Source organism: Hipposideros armiger, unplaced genomic scaffold (assembly GCF_001890085.2).
Source record: "Hipposideros armiger isolate ML-2016 unplaced genomic scaffold, ASM189008v1 scaffold_388, whole genome shotgun sequence".
Taxonomy (NCBI): Eukaryota; Metazoa; Chordata; class Mammalia; order Chiroptera; family Hipposideridae; genus Hipposideros; species Hipposideros armiger.
Window position 1 is genome coordinate 733,999 of NW_017731738.1, and position 23,590 is coordinate 757,588.

Consider the following 23,590-nt stretch of genomic DNA (forward strand, 5'->3'; position numbering starts at 1 on the left):
ACCTGTTGGCAGCTCACGGCTGCTCAGCTCGGGCTGACTCAAACTGCTGTTGCTCAGAGCTCAAACTCTTGAGTGAGCTCTTAACCAACTGAGCCACTCAGCCGGCCCTTGGACACTCTTTTTGACACTCATTCTTTAACACAACAGGTATTTTTTAGTGCAGTGTGTTTGCCAGGTGGTGTGCTAGGCATTGGGCATACAGTGATGCAAAGGTACAAGAACATTTCAGGCAGAGGGTAATGAGATATTCCGGTCTCTCATCCTTCAAGGCCTCCTTCCAGCCTGTGGAGCTTTGCTGTGGCTGGCTTGTTCCGTGGCATGGAACTCAGTGGGATGTCAGAGCCTGGAACTTTTTTTTCCCAGAACAAGGTCTTGGTCAGAATAACCACATAAGTGAAGAGTGGCCTCTAATTTATAAGGCCAGCCTGAGGCCATTTGTCCAGATCAGAGAAGCCTATTCAGGAGGCCCCTCCATCCCTGACCTGCTACAATTGCAGGGCTTAGGTAGCTATAGATGCTGCGGAGGAGGAACTGGAACAAATGGGACTCTGTTCACTGAAGAGTGCTGAGGCTGCGTGGGCCGGGGTGGTGTCAGCTGAGTAGAGAGGGGTTAGGGTTTTATTCCAGAAGAGCAGCTCAGGGAGCTGTGGCCGCTGTCCTCCAGTAACAGAAGAAGCCCAGCCTGAGGCAGAAGGAGCAGATGTATCTGTGGGTCCCTTGAGGCAGAGGAGTGGGAGGGGAGACAGAAGCCAGGCTTTGGCTTCATAAAGATCAGAGCTGCTCCCAGCTGGGCTGATCCATTTCTTCATCAATTCAGCCAACATTCATCTGTGAGGTGTACACTTTACATTAGGCTCTGTGCCTGGGGGAACAAAAATAAAATAAGACCAGGTTCATGTTCTCAAGCTGCTTATAGTCTGGAGGCTGCCTGGGAGATAGTGGCCCTTCCCGGGGGTTGTTAAAGCAGAGGCTGGACAAGCACTTGGGGTGGGGAGGGGTGGGGTGCAGGTGGGTTAGGGTTAGGGAATAAAGGAAGTGGAAGATTCAGATTGGGGGAGCCGGGGGAGGTTTTGACTGGAGGCCATTGAGGAGCTTTCCAATGCCCCAAGACAGCCAGTGTTCTGAGCTCCTGTGGGCTTGGTGGGGGAATGGGGTGGTTTGAGGGCAGGGTAGTTCTGGAATGCTCAGAAGAAGGAGGGGTTAGATTGGAGGAGGAGCAGCCTGGGCCTAATTTTCTGGAAGGCCTGGGTTTGAATCCCAAAACCTCAGCCAATGCTGAAGATCACAGCAGATTCTGCAGACCTAGGAAGGACCCAGAACTTAGACCTCAGTCATGGCCCTGGGAGCAGGCGGCCAGAGGAGGTTTGTTCCCCACTCGTCAGCAGTTTTTGTTTGCCTTGCTTTAGTAGCACTCTTGCTTTTTTTTCCCCTCCCATCACTGCTGCTTTTTGTCTCAGGGTCTCCAGGATGAGTGTCAGTACCTCCTTCAGCCGCAGCTGATTGTCCGGCGTTTGCTGGACGTTGCTGTGCTGGTGCCTGGCCGTCCGTCAGAGCAAACCCTCTCCCCCCATAATCGCTCAGCTCTGTACAAGTAAGTCAACAACCACCCCAGACCTGGTCCATTCCCTCTTCCTTTCCTGGCTTCAAACAGGGAACAGGGTTTGCCTGGCCTCTCAGCCTACCTGCCTGTTCCTGTTCTCCATCCAGCCAACCTGGACTGCTGGGCCACCCAAGCCCCCAGGGTTGGTTGGACCCCGCCTCCCTCTCTCTCAGCACAGAGGGGAGGCACCAAAAAGGCATCGTTCTCCTATGTCCCTTACCCCTCACTGCCCCCTTCTTCCTAGTGTTTCCCTCATTTTGGTGTCCCTCTCACCTTTCTGTACCTTGTCTTTTCTTGCCCCCAACCTCTCCTCTGCCCAGGGTCTTTGTGCCCAGCTTCACTTACAGGGTTTCAGCACAGCTGCTGTGTGTGGGGGGCCATGGGGCATCCGCCTGTCCCCTGACACTACGCCTACGTCCCAAGGCCCCACCCCTGCACAACTCAAGCTCTGTGGCCTGTGGAGGTGCCTCGGCATGCCAGCTGGAGCTGGCACTGCCCCCCTGGGGGCACTGGGTCTACGTGCGTGTAGAGACACCATCCCGGGGCCCTGGCAGGACCATCCGCTTCCAGCTGTGTGTGCGGCTGCAAGGTCAGAAGCCCCACATCTGCCCCAGCCACCCAGCCTGTGTTGACATCTGTGGCTGGGAAGAGTCAGGCATAGTGGCTGTGTTCACTGCCCCTCTGCTATGTCCCTACAGCCTCTCTGACCCTACCCAGGCTCCTTCACACACCCTGAAGCGACCCCCTCCCCAACTTGGAGCCTCAAGTTATTGGCCTTCAGATAATTTTTTGCACCCCTGATTTGGGGCTCACTAAGGGACCCGATGACACTCCTTGATTTAATCTCTCTTTCAGTTTCCCGGTGTAGGTAGGGACAGCTAGGACCTCTGGGACACTGTCCTTTCAAAAGCCCTTGCAAGTCAATGAGAAGGCCCATCATCATTGCAACAGTGTCTTCAGTGTCCTTGGGAGGGGAGAGATGACCTTGATTCCCTCCAGCATGACATTCCATTAGCTGTGACCAGTAGGACACCCCTGGGCCCTATCCTGTGACCCTGGATGCCCCGTACTCCCCAGGGACATTTGATTCTAGTTCTTACCCCTCCCCACCCTTTGCTAACCCCTGATCTGGTTTGCGGTGGGGCTGCAGGGCTGTGAGGGTGGCAGGCCTCAGTTCGGATTTCCTCTGCCCCACAGAGTGCCCACAGCCCAGTCTGTCCCGTGCCCTGGTCCCTGGAGCTGCCATGAACATGCCCCTGTCACTGGGCAACCAGCCACTGCCCCCAGAGCCGCCATCCCTTGGGACGCCTGTGGAGGGACCTGGGGCCACATCTCCACCAGAGCACTGCTGGCCAGTGCGCCCGACGCTGCGCAATGAGCTGGACACCTTCTCTGTCCACTTCTACATCTTCTTTGGCCCCAGCGTGGCCCTCCCCCCCGAGCGCCCCGCTGTGTTTGCCTTGAGGTTGCTGCCAGTGCTGGACAGTGGAGGCGTCCTGAGCCTGGAGCTCCATCTCAACGTGGTATGCGTGGAGAGTGGGAAGGTTGCTATGGGGAAACTGGAAGAGAAGGTGTCAGGGTCGTGGGGGCACTTACCTCCTTCTGGAGGCCTATGCAGGTTGCTTTCACCAAACTTTATGATTAGAGAGCACGTCTCAGCCCAATTCCAGTCAACAAACATGGCCTGAGTGTTGACTCTGCGACCCTGGGTCAGCCAGGGTCACCCAGTTTTGTAGGCTAACCTCCCACTTACTAAGAGCCTCTCTCTGTGGCAGGTGTTGACTTTTCTTGCATATCTCTTGTGATGGGGAGTTCACCACCTCCTGAGGCCATGCAGTCCATATTTAGACAGCTCTGACTACTGAAGGCGGTCCTGACATTCCATCAAAACCTGCCTCCGTGGATTTTTACCCACTGATCTTTGTTTTGCCCCAAAACCCATAGCTATATTCCAGTAAATTTATTCCTGTCCTTTTTTATTTTTATTTTTTAATTAATATATTAGATTTTTCAGAGCAGTTTTAGGCTTACAGAAAAATTGAGTGGGAAGTATAGAGTTTCCATATCCATACCCTCTTTCCCTACCGTTTTCCCTATGATTTGCATCTTGCATTAGCGTGGAACATGTGTTACATCCCTATCCTGTTTTTAGCAGCTCTTCACATGTCCCTCAGCCTCCTCAAAGCTGAACAACATTAGTGTCTTTAGACCTGTCCCCATCCTCTGCGGTCTCCTCTGGTCAAAAGTTTTGGTCATCATGTCTCTGAAATAAGGGATCTGAGGTGGTCTGACCAGGGGGGCAGGCAGCCTTCATGCAGCCTGAGATCAAGTTACCTCTTTCAGCTGCTGCCATCACACTGATCACCTGGGGCTGTGGTGAACTAAGATCTCTGGGTCCTTTTTCTTTCCTTCTTTTTTATTTTCTTCAAAACAGTTGTAACCATTCACTTTTAATTATAAAAATAATAGGATCACATGTAAAAACTTTGGAAAATAGAAGAAGACATCTTTATAACACAACTGCTTAGCTTTTCCACATTAACTGCTGTGTTTATCTAGTTGTAACCAAAGGGCATAGACATTTTTGTGCCTTGGTTCATGTGACCTGTTGCCAATTCCAATCTCGTATTTTTATAGTGAACTTTTTAAACTGAATGGAAGAATTTATGTTCATCTTTGAAGCACTGCCTAATACTGGTTTGGGTCTTAAGCCTTGTCTGCTTTGTGTAATTCACACACTTGAAAAGTCAGCCTTGTGTACCTCTTAGTCATTTTCAGCATTGAACAAGACTGGGCTGAGGGCACAGCCTGTGTCAGGCCATGAGTGACTGTCTTATGTTGGCATTGATCCAATAATGTATGTACTGTTCCTCCAGCCAGGTATCCTTTTAACTCTACTGTCCCCCAGCTCTGGGGGCAGGGACCATTTTCCTATGAGCCAACCTGAGACCAGGTCTGTGGCTTGATGTAGTTTTTTTTGTGGGACATGGCTCAGAACTTTCTAGTGGTCCTGCTGGTCAGGACAGAGATAATTCTTCAACCCAAAGATGTTCCTTATTTTCATACTCAAATTCTGTCTGACTCTGTTCTGGCTAAAACTGTATGTATTTTGTATTTGCTTATTGCCATGCCTTTGGTCAGTGACAATGAAGTCTTGATTTGACCTTGAAACCGTAGAGCCCATATCAGAGACCAGCTACATCTATATTTGTTCTTCCTCAGTATCCTTAGAGTAGAAGCCCAGCCCCTTACCCTGTCCCTATCTGCATTCTTGTCCATTTACTTTAATGGGCATATGCTTACATTCCACCCATCTGCATGCTATGATCCTTGCTACACACCTCAGACAGCTGTAGTATTTATTCTGAGAGGTATATTGGCACATCTATTCTAAACTTTTCCTCCAAGTATTTTGATTTTTGTCCTTGGATCAAGAACTAGACGTTTGGATCAGAGAACTGCATGCCTAGAGGACATATTTTTCTGTGGCTCCCCCTCCCCACCACATGACTTTTACAGAATAATAGTTTGGCATATGCCCTGAGCTTGCGCTGAGGAAAGTTATGAGCAAGTTTTATGAAATTCACTCTCTCTTTGAGGAAAGGATGCACGACAGCAAACAGTGCTTCTTTGATGAGGACTTACCTGAGAACCACCCCTTTGGATGCTATATTTCCCCTGTGACTCTGATTAACTTTTATCTGATAGACTCACAAATCTGGTCACTCATCATGTTTCCTTCTTTGCTTAGGTTGCTTGGAAGTCAGCCTCAAATATATGGCCCACATCTAGGGGCAGACTTTATTTTCCTATCCCGATTTTTAAATTTCCCTTGTGCATTTACTTTATCCTGTTATATGTATCTAATAAACTGCCTCAAATCCTTCTTGAGTGAGGTGAACTTATGGCATCCTGTTACTTTTATTCTTGTAGATAACCCTTTACATTTACTCTTGTGGCTATCTGGTTTCTTTTAATCCCAGCCAGGCTGCTACATTTAATCTCTCAGGCATTCTATTACCACTCTTCCATACCTGGGCTCATTTCACCCAAGAAAGAGTACGTTTCTTTACACACCTCCTGCCTTCAGACCCAGGTGAAGAGGTGAAGATGATTGAAAACCTTACAGTTACTTTTGTTCACAACTAGTTTCTACGTTCAGTGACAGGACCCCTTACCTTCCCGCCAGCAGGCTAGATAGGACTGAAAAAGAGGGAGTTCTCTCTAGCCTGTATAGCTTAAACAATTCTGCCCAAAGAAAGGATTCAGAATTGGGCTTTTTCTTCTCATCAGTCTTTGAAAGACCTCTGCTATGGAAGATTTGGTGTTTCCCAGTTTTTTTGTTCAAAAAATGGAGGAGGGAGAGGCTTTGGTGTGGAGAGCAGGTATGGGCTGTCCAGTGAGAGTCTGGAGGAGTTTATGGGGAGGGGTTAACAGGTGTAGGAGTCTGGGGTAGTGGTGGTGGTAGGACCTGGCAGGTGTGACAGCTTCATCTTCATACCTGCCCTCCCCAGAGCTCCCTACGCCAGGAAAACGTGACAGTGTTTGGATGCCTGACTCACGAGGTACCCTTGAGCCTGGGGGATGCAGCAGTGACCTGTTCTAAAGGTAAGGGTGAGGAATGAAGGGAGAAGAGGAGGCTGGTAGTCAGTCCAGAGCAGGGGGCGAGGTTAGGGTGGGGGATGTTCAGGAGGAAGGATGGGCTAGGGACTCCGGGGAGTGGGGGCAGGCAGGTGAGGGTTCTTTGGGTCCTGACCCCTCCTGCCTCTCACTGACTCCTCTCCTCTCCCCTCAGAATCCCTAGCTGGCTTCCTCCTCTCCGTCAGTGCCACCTCCCGAGTGGCCAGGCTGCGAATCCCATTCCCGCAGACCGGGACCTGGTTCCTGACCCTGCGCTCTCTGTGCGGGGCGGGGCCTCGGTGAGTGGCGCGGGATGGGGCGGGACCGGGGCGGGAGCTGCTGGGCCGCAGGTGACCGCCGTTCTGTGCGCAGGATTGTGCGGTGCCGGAACGCCACGGCAGAGGTGCGGCTGCGCACCTTTCTGTCCCCATGCGTGGACGACTGCGGGCCCTACGGCCAGTGCAAGCTTCTGCGCACGCATAACTACCTGTACGCGGCCTGCGAGTGCAAGGCGGGTGAGTGCTCTGGGCGGGCGAGGGAGCCGGCAGGTGGGCTTGAGAGGCTGTTGAGGGGGCGGCAGCCTGAATTGAGGCTAGGTTTGGAGAGAATAGGAGGGCGGAGCTCGGGTGAGAACACCCTCCACTGGCAGTGGCGTAGGAGTTAGCCAGAGGCCGCCGGCAGAAATGTCTGCTGACCCCATGGCTGCCTTCTGTCCTGTTCCACCCTGTGCCCTCTCCACCCTGTGCCCTCCCCACCCGCAGGGTGGCGGGGCTGGGGCTGCACCGACAGTGCGGATGCGCTCACCTACGGATTCCAGCTGCTGTCCACTCTACTGCTCTGCCTGAGCAACCTCATGTTTTTGCCACCCGTGGTCCTGGCTATTCGGAGCCGATATGTTCTGGAAGCTGCTGTCTACACATTCACCATGTTCTTTTCGACGGTATGTGGCTGCTCATGTCTTCACCGAGTCCCTGATCCATGGTGGTGGGTGAGGGCCTACATTTTAACCATGTTCACTATGGGTTTGGGGATGTCTACACCTTCATAATACGAGGATGTCTCCAATTCAGTGTCTTCCACAGAAGTGCTTTCCCACCTTTTCATATCATGGCATGCATAGAATATAGTCATTTTTGTAAGGCACATTGGGGTCAGTGAACAAGCCTGTTTGTAACTTAAAATAACCATCAGCCACTGGAGACAGTGTGGAGTCTCCAGCTGTCTCACACCCTGCCTGTCCACCATGAAGGCCAGGGGACCTTTACCTCAATACGCCAGGGAGAAATTCTGTCCTATAGTATGGAATTGTGCCTTCACCATGAGAGGAGATCTGCATGGGGGCAGGAAATGTGCACGTTCACCCATGTGAGTCTTCACTTTTATCATGTTCTTTCATGAAGTGAGGGCTAGCTGTACTGTGCTCATTTTTTCCATTGTACTGGGGATTTCTACAATGGTAGCATGTTCTTTCTTTTGGTATGAAAAGGCATTTCCCCAATCGGTAGCCATGCCTCCTTGAATTCTCATGGGAACTTTTGGAAGGCAGGGAGATCTCTATAATAGGGTAATTTATACAACAGTCTGACTCTCAGAATCCTAAGAAACTTTACAGATTCAACTGTGCCCTGAGGCATTGTGGGAAGTGGCAATGTGATATAAAATCCCAGCTCAAAAGGAGCATATGTTGATGAAGATGGTATAGTTTTAAACCCCTCCCCTCCCATTACAGAATCTCCACAATCTCTTCTCTGTGTCTTCCCACTCTTCCATAATTGGAAAAATTCATGCTACAAGCAAGCATCACAGATATCCTAAGGAAAGGTATAGGAGTGAGTCTGCTAATGTGACTTAACCTCCATGTTGACTTTTTCCCCCTGAGATTCTGCATCTTGGAATCTTTTCATCTCATCTCTGGGCACTTATCATCTTGTGACATACAGTGCCTGCCTATGAGCTCTGCAAAAATCTTAAATGGATTCAGACTTTCCTCCTGTTTTGGCAAAAAGGATATTACAAAAACCAATACATGCCCCTCTTTTGTTCAGCATTAATAGATCAGACATATCTCCAAATTACAAAAATCCTCCTTATCATTTAGGAGAAACTGGGGGACAAATGTCCTGAAACTGAGGGTTATGTCATAGGTTCCTTTTGAACGCTCATCCACAGATGAGGAAGAGTAGGCTATACCCATGCTGTGTAGAAAGACTTTGACCCCTTAAGCTGGATGAGAAGAGCACACTCCAGTTTTGCTTTACTGGCCCCCTGTTTAGACCTTCTCTGACAGTGCCTCGTTCTATTTTTATATTAGACACTGTTTCTCTTCTTTATTGCCAGATGCCCTTATACTGTTGCTCACCAAATCCTCTAGCAACAGCTGTTCCACCAGCCCACTCTTGGCCACATGCAGATCTAATGTGATTCACAATTAGTAAGAGTAAGTTCCTAAGTGTATCAGGAACCTGGGGCATGTGCAGAGAATGTATCTGTTCTTCTGCACTTTGCACAAGCATCATGGGCATGGGCTTCAGAGTGTTCAGCCCCAGTAACTCCTCATTTTCTGGACACAATGGCATATCAGCCTGAAAAGAAAAGACCTCCCCCGACCCCCACCCCAGTAGGAATACTAGGGGAGCCTAAAGTGTTAGGCACCATATACAGAGCTCCTACTATCTTAAATAAGGTAATAAACAAAAGGTCAAAGAAAAGATACTGGCTTTGAGGTGTTACCAGAAGTTCTGCTGTAACTCCTGTTCTTTTCTACAGGGGCCAAAATGTAGAGCTACTGGTTTTCCAGTTTTCCCAGGCAGGTTCCCTGTGGTCCCTCCTTTCCCATTCTTTACTTAGTTTAGACTTATTTCACTCTTCAGCAGTCTCCGTTTAAGGATGTATTGGTCACATTGCAGGTCACAGCACTAGGACAGTAGATGACAATCTTCTTCTCTGTCTTCAAATCCAGGACAGTCTACACCTGGGAGTAGTGCATCGATTCCTAGCCAGGACTTAGGAACAGACATTAGCTTTGTTCTTCAGGAGTTAAAAATGTAAATATGTAAAATATGTTGTATATGATATACAATTATAAAAAAAAACAAGCCACAAACCCAGCACTTGATTTTATATCTAGCCAGATGTTTTAGATAATGACAACAGCAAAATAACATCTACTGAATGCGTGCTGTGCATCAGACACTGTGAATTGAATCCTCACAATAGCATGATAATAATAGATAGGTACTTTTATTACCATCATACCTTTTTGCAGATGAGGGAAGTTTAAATACTTTGCCTAGGGCATAAGGTGAGTGGAAGAACCAGAATTTTTACTCAGCCTGACTCCAGACCCCTGCCATGTAATCACTAAGCTATATTGTTCTCCTTGCAACCAGGGCAGTGAGTATGCACTGATAAGTTTCTAACCTGACTTCAGTTTTGCAGAAGTCTTGGTGTATATAGAGAAACTCATGACCTCAGTTTAGTAGTTCTCAATTTCTTAAAAGATAAGGAGAGCCAATCAGAAGATCAGAAAATAGAACCAAACCAAACATAAGAAATCATCAGGGAACATAAATCAAACATTGCAGTTGTTCAACTCTAACCCATACAATTAAAGCCACCTGTCCTTCCCAGTGCTACTTGAATCCTCATAATTGGAACCCAAAAGACCCAGACAGAGCTGATATCCTGGGAGCCCTCTAGCCTTCCAAGCTGATTGCTGACATCCTGGCTACAAGCCTGCCTTCTCTGTACCTCTCAATTGCTCAGACCATCCCAAATAACTCTCAGTGGCCCATGGCAAAATCCCATGACTGTTTCCAAGAGAAAATGGAAGCAGAAAATAAGAAAACGGGAGTAAGTTCTGTAATATCCTGGGTGTAAATATCCTAATCTTTGCATGGATTAAATACACGAGCCTTTCCAACTTTACATTCGGTAGTGCTTGGATACTTTGTTTTGGAGCATTAGATGAACTATATAGTTATGTGATAAAAATATAAAATTTCACAGAAAAATAATGTAGGATAATTTTCTAAAATTACCTCATAAGTAAAGAAATGTCCAAAGCTGAGGAAAGCATCAAATTAGATTAGAATGATAGTAATATGAAGCCAGAATTTAAATTTCTTAAATTCTCCATTTTCTTCCTATCATTTCTACCACTTTTCTCTTGCCATTGACAAAAGGAATACCAATCTAAAAATTAGTCCATACTTTAGTGGAACAACAATTCCCTCATGTTGCAATTTTAATTTAACTCTATCCCTATGGATTTTCTACAACCTCAATCTCCTTGACTATTTAGTATATTTGGAGAATGATCAGTCATTATTATTCTGTAATTAGAATATTAGTGAGATGATTTCCTCCTAAAACCTCTCCATTTCAGTGACAGACTCTCCATTATTCACCATTCTTTTTTTCAATGCAGAGAAATTTGAGAAAAATCAGCCTTCAATTAATGATTCCCTTAAGTGTGTCTCCAGTATTAGGTAATTCAGCTTTTCTTTTCTTCTGCCAGTATATATCCTCTCTTATCTGAGATTGAAGGATTTATTACAAGTCCCTCTTCCAGAAATGTTGGGGCATTTCCTTCTTTATACTTGAAAGTCAGGCATATGGAGCCAGTGCTTGGTTAAGCCTGAAATGTAAAATTCATGCTTTCAAATAAAATCCAACATAGGGGGGCCAGCTGAGTGGCTCAGTTGGTTAAGAGCTCTCTCAAGAGTGCGAGCTGTGAGCAACAGAGTCGCCGTTCGATTCCTGGCCCGAGCTGAGCTGCCACTGAGCTGCCAACAGGTGGCAGGATGGTTCATCTAAATAAATAAATAATAAAAATAAAATCCAACATAAAGCAGTACAGAGTAATTTAGTGGCTTTATAGTTCTTATATCTGGTCTTGGCAGTAGAGAATAATCAATGTCCTATGGCTAAAATGGAAAAAAGACCAAAACATTGAATGTGTTTAGGAGTCAAATTAACTCTCAATCAGAAGATAGAAAGGGTTGAAAATAAACAAATCTTTTAGGCATATTCAGACATTAACATTCTAATGCTGATGTGGACCCACATGAAAAGTCTCTCCAAGTTTCCTGATAAGAACTCATTTTCTCAATTTATTGATTTATTCACAGGGAATCATGTCCCCAAACATATAAGCCCTTTCAAAAGTCTGGGAAAGCTTCACTTAAAGCGATCATTCCAAGGCAGTCTCTTCCTCTTGGGACAACATTCTTTACCTGCCATGTAAAGGAAAAGAAAATAGATAGTTACACAAATTTAAGTCTCACAGCCTAAAATTTGAAGGAACCAAACCCAGGGTTTCCCAGTGCTACCTAATTTTCCTGTCTTCTTTTTTCTTTTTTAAAACTCCCAGCTTCTCCCTGCCCTTTTGTTATTTACCTTTTCTTTCCACTTTGTCTATTGAAGTTATAATTTTATAATTTGAATGACTGGATGAACTCTTCAACAGGTTCAAAAGAAACATTAACAATTTCTTGTCCTTTGTCTCTAGAGACTAAACTTTCAACTCTGTTTTCCGATTCTATTGGTGGCAACTCTGCATCTGGGCTGGATTCTGTCAGTTTTCAAACAGACTCGCTTCAGTTTTCCACCTGCTTTTCCTACCTGCTGTTTGATTAAGGTTGGGGTGTCATGGTTTGTAATATGAGTTCGGGATATAATGCTCTTTCTTCCTGAATTCTTCTTCCTGGCCTTGTCTCCATCTTCTTGTTCTCATCTCTAACTCATTCAAACAGGAGATGAGGTTTTCCCATTTCCATACTTCCCAGAAGTTACAGAGACCCTATTACTGCCAGTGAGTGAATGACTGGTGCTACTGCTCAGCTCTCTTTCCTCAGCTGTGGACTGGATATCCCTGCCTTCTTCCCTTACCCAAGAAACCTGTCTCACTGAGGTCTGTAAAGCTACTTCTGTTTGGGGCTGAGAGCCCTGGTGACTTAGGTTTGCTTTTTAATAGAATAATGAGGAAACTGACCTGGGCTGAAAGTATTGCCTAAAGGGCCCCTTCTGTCAATGATCAAGACACTTCAAAGGCCACCATTGTATGCCACAGCACTTAGCCTTCCTGTCCCAGCTTCAGTTCATTCTGATGTTTCAGTCCAGCTCTGGCAACTGTACCAACTTGTTTCTCCCTTCAAGAGATGCCCTGGCTCGTAGAGGACCTGGGTAACATGCAGGGACAGAGATTAAGCAGATTGATTCGCAGAATCTTAAACTTTTTTGACCCCCTAAGACCTGCTGGCATGTCTCAAGCTCAGCTCCAATGAGTAGATTTTGATCAAGTTTAGGTAGGTCAAAAACATTTTCTCTTCCATTACAGCTTCTTAGTTTTCTTCTTAACCCTGCTTCCATCACTGTAGCAACTTATTCTTCCTGACATGGAGCAGGGCGGATAGCAGGAGATGGGAGGAGTGAACATGTTGCTATGGTGTTTGTTCTTGGTCTGAAGCTATTTGTCCTCAGAGCTCCTGTCTACTATCTTTTCTTTGAGTGGGCTCATAAGGCACATGACATAAATCCTCTGAGGGATATGTGTTCCCATCATCTTTGCACCAAAGGTATTCTTACAGCCATATGTGTTCTTAGTGTTTGGCATCATAAATACTCAAATCATGTGAATTCTACAAGAAGTTCAGAGAAAGGTGTCAGCAAATGTTCCAAGACATAGAGGACTCAGGTTAATCCTGGGTAACCCTTTTCACAAATAAGGGAACACAGGATGCCAGAGGCCATGATAGCGTTGTCCAGAGAGGCACAGCGATTGGGACTACAGACCGAAGGGGGGCGGGGGCTGATGACAGACCTTGGCTCTTTAATTGAGGTGCCTGGTACAGCTCGATATAATTCCACTTGTGTCCCCTGTACCCCCTTTGAAGCTCTCAATACCTTGCTCTTTACTGTGTTCCCCACAGCATAGAAGAGGTAGACGCTGTCCTGTCCCCATATTTTCCCCCATGGTGTGAAGCGCCATGCTCTTCTCCATGGCCTTAGGGACTGCCTTTTTTTTTTTTTTTAACTGTGTCTACCATGGCATTGGGTGGGAGGGAAGGAAGAGGGCCAGTTACTGCAAGGCCTGGGGCTGAAGCCCAACTCAGAGTCTGAGCTATCAGGGGAGACTGGGACATGAAGGGGACGCCTGGGGTCTGGGTTGGCCAATAGGCCAGAGTCTGGCCCCAGAACTTGGGCTGTGGATGAGGATTATAGATGGGATCCACAGTAAGCACAAGGGGATGGGAAGGATTGGCCTTAGCTCGAGACCTGGACCTCCTTGGTCTGGTGCTGTCTACAGTACACTCCAGAAGCAGGAAGATTAGGAAGGTGAGGATCAGGTTCAGGGCCGCCAGAGACATATGGCTTATGAGGCAGACCAGATCCCCTTCCATGTCCTCCATATTCTCAGGAGTGGGGAGTCAGGCATTTCCCAATTCTGTGCAGCCTCTGACCTCTGACCTCTGCTTCTCTGACAGCAGCACTCTACCTTTGTGGCCACTTCAGTTTTGTAGACCTGAACCTCAGTTTTGTAGACCTGAACCCCAGTTCTCTCAGTGCCTGTCATTTCTTCCTCCAGTTCTATCATGCCTGTGACCAGCCGGGCATTGTGGTTTTCTGCATCATGGACTACGATGTGCTGCAGTTCTGTGATTTCCTGGGCTCCTTAATGTCCGTGTGGGTCACTGTCATTGCCATGGCTCGTTTACAACCTGTGGTCAAGCAGGTCAGTCCAGCGTGGGCCCTGGGGGACAACCATAGCTAAAGTCTACTTTAAATCCACTCCCACCCTCTCCCTGGGGGCATTACCGAGTGCCGCTCTCCATCCCGGCCCGGTCCCTGGAGTCCTCTTTCTCTAGGTGCTGTATTTGTTGGGGGCTATGCTGCTGTCCATGGCTCTGCAGCTCGACCGGCATGGACTCTGGAATCTGCTTGGACCCAGTCTCTTCGCCCTGGGGATCCTGGCCACAGCCTGGGTAAGGGTGGGGAGGGCTGTTGGGGCGGGGGGAGGTGGGGAGTGTCCCAGCAAGACTTGGGTGCAGGGCCCTGGGTGTCTGGTACCAAATTTAAGGTGGGCTCAGACCCAGTCATCATCACCGCTGCTCACAGTGCCCATTCCAGCCTTGGCAGGTGCCCACAGGTCACAAGGGCTCATCGAAAACCTGAGTGGCCGGCTCTGGCTTGGGTTCTAAGGCCTCGCATTCCTGAGCCCCACTTCTCTGCCCCCCAGACAGTACGCAGCGTCCGCCGCAGGCATTGCTACCCACCCACATGGCGCCGCTGGCTTTTCTACCTGTGCCCGGGCAGCCTCATTGCAGGCAGTGCCATCCTGCTCTATGCTTTCGTGGAGACCCGAGACAACTACTTCTACATTCACAGCATCTGGCATATGCTCATCGCTGGCAGCGTGGGGTTCTTGCTACCCCCTCGTGCCAAGACTGACCACCGGGTCCCATCTGGAGCCCGGGCCCGGGGATGTGGTTACCAGCTGTGCATCAATGAACAGGAAGAGCTGGGCCTTGTGGGCTCAGGAGGGGCCACTGTCAGCAGCATCTGTGCCAGCTGAGAGGGGCTTTGGGCCTGGCCCATGGGGAACATGAACTCTTCCTAGGGGCAGAGAGCCCTTTCTTAAGGACATGGAACTCTCCCAGGGACCTGGCATACTTCTGAGGACCTGGAGGCCTCCTGCATCCATGGATCCCACTTAAGGACTGGAGCCTGTGCAGGGCCACAGAGCCCCCTCAGGACCAAGGTGTCCTTCTGGAGGTGTGGAGCCCTCCTGAGGACATGGATTCCTTCCTGGGGAGATAACACCCTCCTGGGACATGATATCATTCCTGAGGAAATGGAGTCCATCTTGGGGAAACTGAGTCTCCAGGTCCTCCTAGCGGCTCGGCAACTCTGGTCTCAGGCCTCCTCCCCAGAGGCAGCATCTGGGCTGTGCTGTGCTGGGAGGGGTGTGGCAGGACAAGTGGGGCCGGGACTGGGGCTGGTATCCTGAGTTGATGCAGGTGGTCTGCTGTGTCTCCAATGAAGTATTTGCTGGTTCTGCGCTGCCTTTTTTTCTGGGGCCAAGGGCGGGGAGGGGCGGGAACGAGGGACCCTGAGGGGACAGCAGGGGTGATGGGAGCCCAGCTGGAATGAGCTGCTGTACTTACTGTCTGAGGCTTTTGTGTCATCATGTCAGGCTGCAGCAGCTGGGAGTAGGGAGTTGTGAGTGAGTGTGTGTGTGTGTGTGCACATGTGTGTGTGTGCGCGCGCACGTGTGTGTGTGTGTGCACGTGTGTGTGTGCGTGCACGTGTGTGTGTGTGTGTGTGTGTGTGCGCGCACGTGCGCATGCACTGAGATGGTTTAAACCAGTGAGACAGACCTCCCTTGTGGTGATCACACCCAGCTGGGAAGCAAGCAGAGGTCCCAGGAAATTGGACTACCAAGTACAAATCTCAGACGTGCAAGAAATATCACAACAATATAACTTCTGTTTTGAATCCCCATTTTGCTTTAGTGTCAGAAACAATCTTTAGTCAATTTGGGATTTCTTCTCTTTCCACAAGAGTCACAGCTGAGTTCCAAGGGTCTTATATAATGCAAAGGTACTGGGAGAGTGTTCTCTGGTCACCACAGTCCGTACGGCACCCATTCCCTGAGATTTCCATCATTCCACTGGGCCCCCAGTCAGCGGTGCAGGTAGACCCTCCCAGAGCAGCTTCTTAGTCCCTTCTGTATCACCCCTTTTAGTCTGATGCTCTCTACCACTGCTGGGCCATGTGCAAAGACTTGGCTACCCAGACACACCTTGAAACCATTTCTACTTTGGAGTCCTGCTCTGGATTTTAATTATACTTGACCACCAAGGCATGAGTTGCTCCAGCTTTCAGATCCTGCAGACCTGTCCGGGGGTGTGGTCTAGGGAATGAGGCTCAGAGCCCCTCCCTTTTTGGACCCTTCTGGGCCAATGGTCTCACTATGTCCCCTCCTCCTCTCTCTTCCTACTCCCTAGTTTAGCGAATCTTTTGTTAATCTGGAGTTGGGGATGCCTTACTTATGTTTTCTCTCAAATCTTTTGTCCATGCCTTAAGTCTTTTCTGTTCCCTTTCGAGTCTAGGCTTTTGAAGGTCAAAAGCCAGGAAAGCATCATTTTATTCTCTGGTTTTTGCAGGACATCTCCTCCTTGGGGCACTGAGTAGAGAGTGATATGGCCAACTGAATGGTGAGAAGGAGTGAGAGGTGTGGGCTAGGTGTCTGTTCCTGTATTGGAAATATGCCATCACATTAAGATGTATAGAGTCAGGTCACCAGGACGCATGAACCCAAATAGCTGGGATTCAGGACAGAGTCAGCAGAATACAGATGGTGCTGAAGAGGGAGATGGAGCTGGCATAGACTCAACACACACCCCCAGCTGGGAGGGGTCAGGAGAGGCTTTGTGTTGAGTGTGTTGATGCGGGGTGCGGTGGTGTATTGAGTGAGGATTGAATGATTTTTCATAAGGCTAAGATGTTGGGAGAGTGTTCTCTCTGGTCACCAGTGTCTATATTGCATCCCTCGCCTGAGATTTCCATCATTCCACCTGGTCCCCAGTCAGTAAAACACTTAGAACACAGTGCAGTGCCTAGCCTGATATGTGATGTGTCCAGTATGTGGTAGCTAAAGGTCAAGAGGTGTTTGGACATGAGAGGGAACAGCAAGGGAGAGACCCAGAGGATGGAAGGACTGATATTTATTGGGGAACTGGGACTAGTTCAGTGAGCCTGGGCCTGGAGAGTGTGTGTGGGTGGGTAGGGGTGGAGGCAAGGAACCAGTAATGAGGTTGGAAGGATAGCTAGGGTCCAGTTTTTATCCTGTGGGAAATGAGCCATTGGAGGAATTTAAGCAGGAGAGTAGGATTATCAGATTGGCATTTTGTTTTTTTCATATTGGTGTTTTGATGGCTAGTGCAGAGATGGATTTTGGAGAGTTTGGAGGACAAAAGTAACACAACTGTTGCAATATTTGAGCGAGATGGGGGAGGCTTAAGGCTGTGTTAGTGGAAAGAAGGGGACCGCTTTATTAATAAGAGCTGTTAGGAGGTGGATGCTATAGGACTTAGTGACTGACTGGAAATGTGGGGTGGTGAGGGATGACAGCAAGTCCAGGGCTGCCATGTTTCTGGCTTGGTGATTGGTGGTTGATGGTGCCACTCCCTGAGATAGTACACAGATTTGGGCAGAATGATTTCAGTTTCAGATACTTTGAGTTTGAGGTACCTGTGGGGTTCCTGCGGGGAGAGGGCCAGCAAGAAAACCATGCTGGGCAGAGCAGCTGAACCAGGTCCGGAACACTGGTCCCAATATGGGGTCCTTGGTTATCTCCTGACTTGTCTCAGTAGAGGGGAGAGCCCAAGATGCCAACAACCCAACCTTCGAGAAATACAGGGCTGTGGCCGGCAAGTACTGCGGCCCCCTCACTGTGTCTGTCTACATAATGCTCAGCAGCACAGGACTCAATCCCCACATGGTGACATTGTGAGGGCTTCCGAGTGACAATTCAGTTCAGTAAGCCTTCTATAGGAAAGCTCTGTGGTAGCTGTAGAGATGAGCCAGACCTGGCTAAATCCTGCCCTCAAGGAGCTCACATCGTGGTGAAATATCATGAATGCAAAGCAGAATGGGATAGTTACCAAATGAAAGTTTCCAACAAAGTGCTGGAGGATGTAGAGGAAAGAGAACACTTTCAAAGTGCGTCAGGAAAGGATGCATGAATGAGATGGTGTCTAAACTGGCTTTGAAAAATTGTTCCAGGCCTTACCAGAGGACAGTGTGAACAAGACATGTCTTGTCATTCTCTCTTTTCCTTTTGTCATGGCAACCAATAGTGTTTCAGGTGGTAGTTGCTTTCTCATCCTGAGTCTCAAAGGGATGAAGATGATGATGCAGAGCAGACCCCACCCCCCAAGCCAACCTCTAATGGACCTGTAGCATGAGCAAGAAATAAAGCTTTGTGGTTTTACACCACTGAGATTTTGAAGTCATTGCCACAATATAACTTAGCCTCTCCTGCCTGATAGTGTTGGAGAGCAACAGCGAAAGTGGGACATTTTCCTGGAGAGCAGATCTCCCCCCAGCAGAACTATGGAAGCAGCTTTCACCTCTGCATTCCTCAGGCTGTAGATGATGGGGTTCAGTGAGGGTGTCACGACCCCATAGAACAATGCAATAATCTTATCCAAGTCAGGGTCCTTGGCCGTGGGCTTGAAGTACATGAAGGAGATAGTCCCATAGAAAAACACCACGACTGTGAGGTGGGCAGAGCAGGTGGAGAAGGCTTTGCGCCGGCCTGCAGCAGAGGGCACCCTCAGGACAGCAGCCAGGATAAAAACGTAGGACAGGCAGATGAGCAGGAACGGGGCTAGCGACAGGACAGCTGTGGCCACCACCAAGAGGAGCGCATTGAGAGAGACGTCCCCACAGGCCAGTTTCAGCACTGCCAGGATCTCACAGAAGAAGTGGTTGATGACACTGTGGCCACAGAAGAGGACTCTCCAGGTGAGAATGGACTGCAGCAGTGAGTTAGCAAAGCCTGTCCCCCAGCTTAGCACTGCCATCTGCACGCATGTCTGCCCACTCATGAGCTCTGGGTACCTAAGCGGCTGGCAGATAGCCACGTAACGGTCGTAGGCCATCACAGCCAAGAGCAGGCACTCTGTGGAGCCTATCGCCAGGGTCAGGTACATCTGCAGGACACAGCCAGGGAAGGAAATGGTTTTTTGGGCTTTGAGGAAGTTGACTAGCATGAGAGGCACGAAGGAGGATGTGACACAGATGTCCATGAAGGAGAGGTTGCTGAGAAAGAAGTACATGGGGCTGTGCAGGCGGGGGTCCAGCATGTTCAGCCCTATGAGGAGGGCATTCCCCAGCACATTCACAGAGTAGATGCCCAGGCAGAGCACAAACAGGACCATCTCTAGGATATGGTGCTCATGTAGCCCCAGCAGGACATACTCTGTCACTGCTGTCTGGTTGGACTTACCCATCTCATTCTCTCTCCTTCTGCATCTGGGCCACACAGGTGTTGGAAAAAGCTCTGGCTAGCCTGGGAGCCAAGCAACCTGGATGTGTGACCTGGGGCAGGTCAGCCCCAACTCTGGAATTTGGTTTCACCATCTGTATAATGAGAGAGTTGGACATCAGGTCTGCCAGCTGGCCCTCTCAGCTCTGCAGTTCTGACATAACTTAGGGGAGGTGAGGCACATTCTAGTCCCTTAGGGTCTTTGCTGCTGTCCCCAGTGTGGGCTCTGGGGAGACAATAGAGTCAGATTCGTGTTTGGCACTCTCCTTTAGAATCTGAAGAGTTCTTGGCTATTAGAAAGAAGCATCTTTTCTAGATTATGACTTCATATGGCTGAATTATGTCATGGTATTTTATTCATTGCTGAATATTTTTTGAAGGCCTACTCTGTGAGGTATTTTTTAAGTCCTGGGGCTACAGCAGCAAGAAAGATAAGTGGACAGAAAAATGCCACACCTACCACAAGGCCTTCCCCTCTTCCCTGAATTAGGTGAGATGAGCTCTGGAAGGCAGGTGGGTGATGGATGATGCTCACCCAGTGTTCCTTTGGGCCATAAAGGTTGAGTATTTCTGCGCCATAGGATGTGTAAGCCTGATTTCTGGTCACCACTCCTTAAAGAATCATAGACCACCTGTTGATCTTTTGAAGAACATTAAGACCATACATATCCCAATAGAGCCACTACTGGTCACAGGATTTAACCCTGACCATGAAAGCCAAGTGACTCCTTCTTGGCCTTCATATTGCTTTTTAGGATAAATGATACTGGTAATGATGTCACACAGGGAGGGAAGCCCAGGGCCTCATCTGGCAGAGGTGTTGTCAGCCATTGACTAGCTTTATATAGGGAGGGGTGGGCAGAGGCTGTAGCTTTCTCCCAGATGGCCTTACTGCTCTTCTGAGCTGGTCTCATTGCCTCCTTGGGAAATGCCAGGGTCAGGTGTTCACAGGAGGGAGCTGAAGTGTCCCCAAGGCACCGGATAGTCTTGTTAGACAGGAAAGCTGTCTTATGACCCAGGTGACCTCTGGTCTAAAGGAGAAATAGGAGCTAAATGTGAACTTTATCATTCAGAAGATATAATCATCCCCTCCCCAGCCCCTTCACTCCTGGATTGCCTGTGAGACCAATGTCCTGGGGCAGACTGGAGCGCTGTCTAAGCTTCAGGGATGGATTTTCCCCTTCCTTCCTCCTCCTTGATTACATCTTCCATTTGTAGGGGCCAAAGGGCTCACCCTCTCTTAACTGTTTCACTGCATTGATTTCAAGTTTTTTTTTTCAAACTATGTCAAAAATCCACAAAAAATAAAAAGTTGATATTTTGACTATTTTATACATTTCATAACATTTTGAGCTGCTTTGTACATAAATGATATTATTTTTATTTTAAACCTTTGTTATATGGTGATAAATTTACCATTATATTGAATTTTAGCAAAAAACACCCAAAACATACTAAGTGGTATCAATTAAATTTAAGTATAGATAAATTAGAATCTAATGGCATTGGTGGCATTAAACATTTATTACAAAATGTTACACAATATGGCATACAAAGCATCTTTGTTGTTGATAGTGCAAACCACAGGAAAACATATCCAAACGTCCAGCAAAAGAGCTAAATAAACCATGTCTTTTCCCAGTCCACATCTTTACCTAAGAAGTTCCGTTTTATAGGCATGTCCTCCCTTCCCCAGTCGGGGGCGTTCCTGTTCATTCCTCAGAGCCCTGCTCTCTCTGCCCTCCTTTCTTCTCCCTCCTGCCCCCTGCAGCTACCAGCTTGTGCTTCTTTAGCCCCTGACCATCTGTGTTCTTGTATGATGTGCTGTATACCTGTTTTCTCTACTACACTTGAGAGCAGCACTCTGCCTCCTTTCTTCCAGCACCTCCTACAGTGAGTGCTGCCAAGGATAGTCACTCAACAGATAATCAATGCATGATTAAAAAAACCTAGCTTTGCATCCAGCTTTAGCACTGACTAGGTGTGTGATATGGACCAAGCCACTTGGCTTCTCTGAGAACTCGGTTTCTTTTTGAAAAACGGGGGCTGCTGTGTAGATCAGATGAGACATACACATGAAGGTGCTGGTGAGCCACCCAGCGCTAACATGTTACCGAGGCTCCAGAGCAAAGACTTGGTCTTCAGCCACAAGGCACCTGCTGGGTCTGTGTGCTCAGTATCTCCAGACAAGAGCTCCAGCATCAGTCCTCACCCCCTTTCTCCCCAGAGTCTGTGCCAGTTTTCCCTCCTCCAGTCTGAATCTGGGTGATTATTAATGGAGTTTCTGGAACATACAGGGGCAGAGGATTAATCTGGGTCAGCAACTGACCTTATCCACATGAACATTTCAAGGTGGGGTTTCTCTTGCTAAGATTTGGTGAAAAGATAAAGAGCTGCCTGAGTGTGATGGCTCATTCATTCACTTACTCAACAAATATTTGTTGAGCACCTACTATGTGCTAGGCCCTGTGCTAGGTGCTGGATACAGGAGAGGCAGACATGGCTTCTGCCCTAACAGAGTTCACACTTTATCTTAACCTCTCCCTCTCTCTGACCTTGGACACATCCCTCCCTCTCTCTGGGCTTTAGAAACCTCTGAGATTCTCTTTGAGTCTGGGATATAAACGCAAAGTAAAACCTGAAATCTGGAAAGAAGTTAAAGCATCTGTTTTTCTAGGTTATGACTTCACGTGGCTGAATTGTATCCACAGTATTTCAGATTCAAGTATAATGGCTTGGTCTTTGTTGGGTGTGTTGCTACAAAAAAGACCTATATTAACCTCAAAGTCTGACACTGGACACAGGTGTGGGGCTATTTTCAAGCAGGTGAAAGGTGGGAAACCACCTGACGCTGCATCGCTCTTCCTCACCGTTGTCTCTAATGAAAATACCAAGTGGGAATGGCAGAGGCACTTGGGGGCTTCTATGATCAGGCTGTGGCCTGCCTTCCTGCCTCTCCCCGCTCTACATCCCTTCACACATGCCTGCTCCAGCCTCACCAGACCACTCCCCATTAATGGACAAACTGCACACTCTCCTGTCTCATCCTTCTCATACTCTTTCTACTGCCTGGAGTGGCCTTTCTCTTTTACTCATCCTTCAAGGCTCAGCTAACACACGCCACCTCTGTGCAGTCTTCCCAGATGTCTCCATAGAACTTAACATCCCAACAACATGATGCTCACACAGCCATTAACATAGCGACTCATCACTGCCACCCTCTAGTGCCTGCACTCAGGTGTCAGTGATTGCCATTGAAGACCTACTGCTATTCTGCCAAAAATCCTGATCCCAAATGTCTTACCTTTGAGATCACTGCCCTCTCCCAACACACACATCAACAGAACCATGCAGCCCTTGTGATTGCCGGGAGAAGAACTTGGGGGCGCCAGTCTCCTACCTGCAATAACAGGTGCTGTTTCTGAAGAGCTAAGTTAGGAGAAGAGTAAGATTCCTCACAATTTAAGAATCTGATCATGACACATTCATGGAAATTAGAACCAGCCCATGAGGCCACAGGCTTATGGCCCCCCAAGAAATAAGTCTGTGTCTGGAAAATACCATGCTGCCTGGTTACTGCTTTGATTGCAGCATGAGCACAGAATGGGACAGCTGTTCCCTTCGTGAATCAATTAAGATGAGCTAGGTTTTGCGGCAGTAACCTCATAATTTTAGTGGCTTACCATGACAAAGGTTTACTTCTCTTTCATGTTACATCACCATTGTAGGTTTTCAGGGGCTCTATTCCATGTCCTCCTCCTCAGAGACTCTGGCTAATGGAGGCTCCACCATCTGGGACATCATCAATTGTTACGGCTGGGAAAGAACACACTAGAGCGTCTCACACTAGCTGTTAAATGCTCTGATCCAGAAGTGACACCTGTCACATCGGCCCACAACCTGCTGGCCCTGTGTAATCCTACCACATGCCCAGAAGGAGAACCGGAAGTATTGCTGAGTGTTTGGGTATGATGGCGTTTCACAATACACTCAGAAAACCACTCTAGCATCTATCAGCCAATGCCTCACACTCTGTCATGTCCTGGAAAATCAGGTTCACAGGGAGATAGGAAATTGAGTGTCTCTGAGAATAATTCCACTCCCCAGTTTTGCATCTCCTGAGAGGCAGGGTGGTGCCATGAACCGGGACTGGGAGCCCTGGACTGGGAGCAAGGGATTCAGGTTCGATTCTTGTCTTTCTTCTGATTCTGTTGTGTGACGTTGGTCACATTTCTTCTTCTGTGAAATGGAACCATTGAATTAGATGATCTCTGCTACTCTGTAACCTCCAAAACATTTCATCACATCTTTCT

At 48.2% G+C, this 23,590-nt stretch overlaps 2 protein-coding genes across 3 annotated transcripts in view; one reads left to right on the forward strand and one right to left on the reverse strand.

The window, feature by feature from the left end:
• The window catches only part of TMEM8B (transmembrane protein 8B), a 26,390-nt gene extending 11,113 nt beyond the window's left edge, over positions 1 to 15,277 (forward strand). Inside the window, exons 4-13 of one of the 2 annotated variants that reach the window (XM_019663352.1) lie at positions 1,458 to 1,591; positions 1,921 to 2,189; positions 2,798 to 3,123; positions 6,115 to 6,208; positions 6,396 to 6,519; positions 6,593 to 6,735; positions 6,982 to 7,160; positions 13,809 to 13,955; positions 14,089 to 14,205; positions 14,460 to 15,277. In XM_019663352.1, the coding sequence (XP_019518897.1) occupies positions 1,458 to 1,591; positions 1,921 to 2,189; positions 2,798 to 3,123; positions 6,115 to 6,208; positions 6,396 to 6,519; positions 6,593 to 6,735; positions 6,982 to 7,160; positions 13,809 to 13,955; positions 14,089 to 14,205; positions 14,460 to 14,795 (1,869 nt within the window). In that variant the 3' untranslated portion in view covers positions 14,796 to 15,277. The remainder of the gene's footprint in view (positions 1 to 1,457; positions 1,592 to 1,920; positions 2,190 to 2,797; positions 3,124 to 6,114; positions 6,209 to 6,395; positions 6,520 to 6,592; positions 6,736 to 6,981; positions 7,161 to 13,808; positions 13,956 to 14,088; positions 14,206 to 14,459) is intronic. The other variant, XM_019663351.1, reaches the window with a different exon arrangement.
• A 284-nt stretch (positions 15,278 to 15,561) lies between these two features.
• Positions 15,562 to 23,185, reverse strand: LOC109393776 (olfactory receptor 13C7-like). The gene is made up of 2 exons (XM_019663353.1): positions 22,961 to 23,185; positions 15,562 to 19,372 (listed from the first exon to the last, which is right to left on the reverse strand). The coding sequence occupies exon 2, from the start codon at positions 19,240 to 19,242 to the stop codon at positions 18,256 to 18,258; it is 987 nt and encodes a 328-aa protein (XP_019518898.1). The 5' UTR covers positions 19,243 to 19,372; positions 22,961 to 23,185; the 3' UTR covers positions 15,562 to 18,255.
• Positions 23,186 to 23,590: the final 405 nt, after the last annotated feature.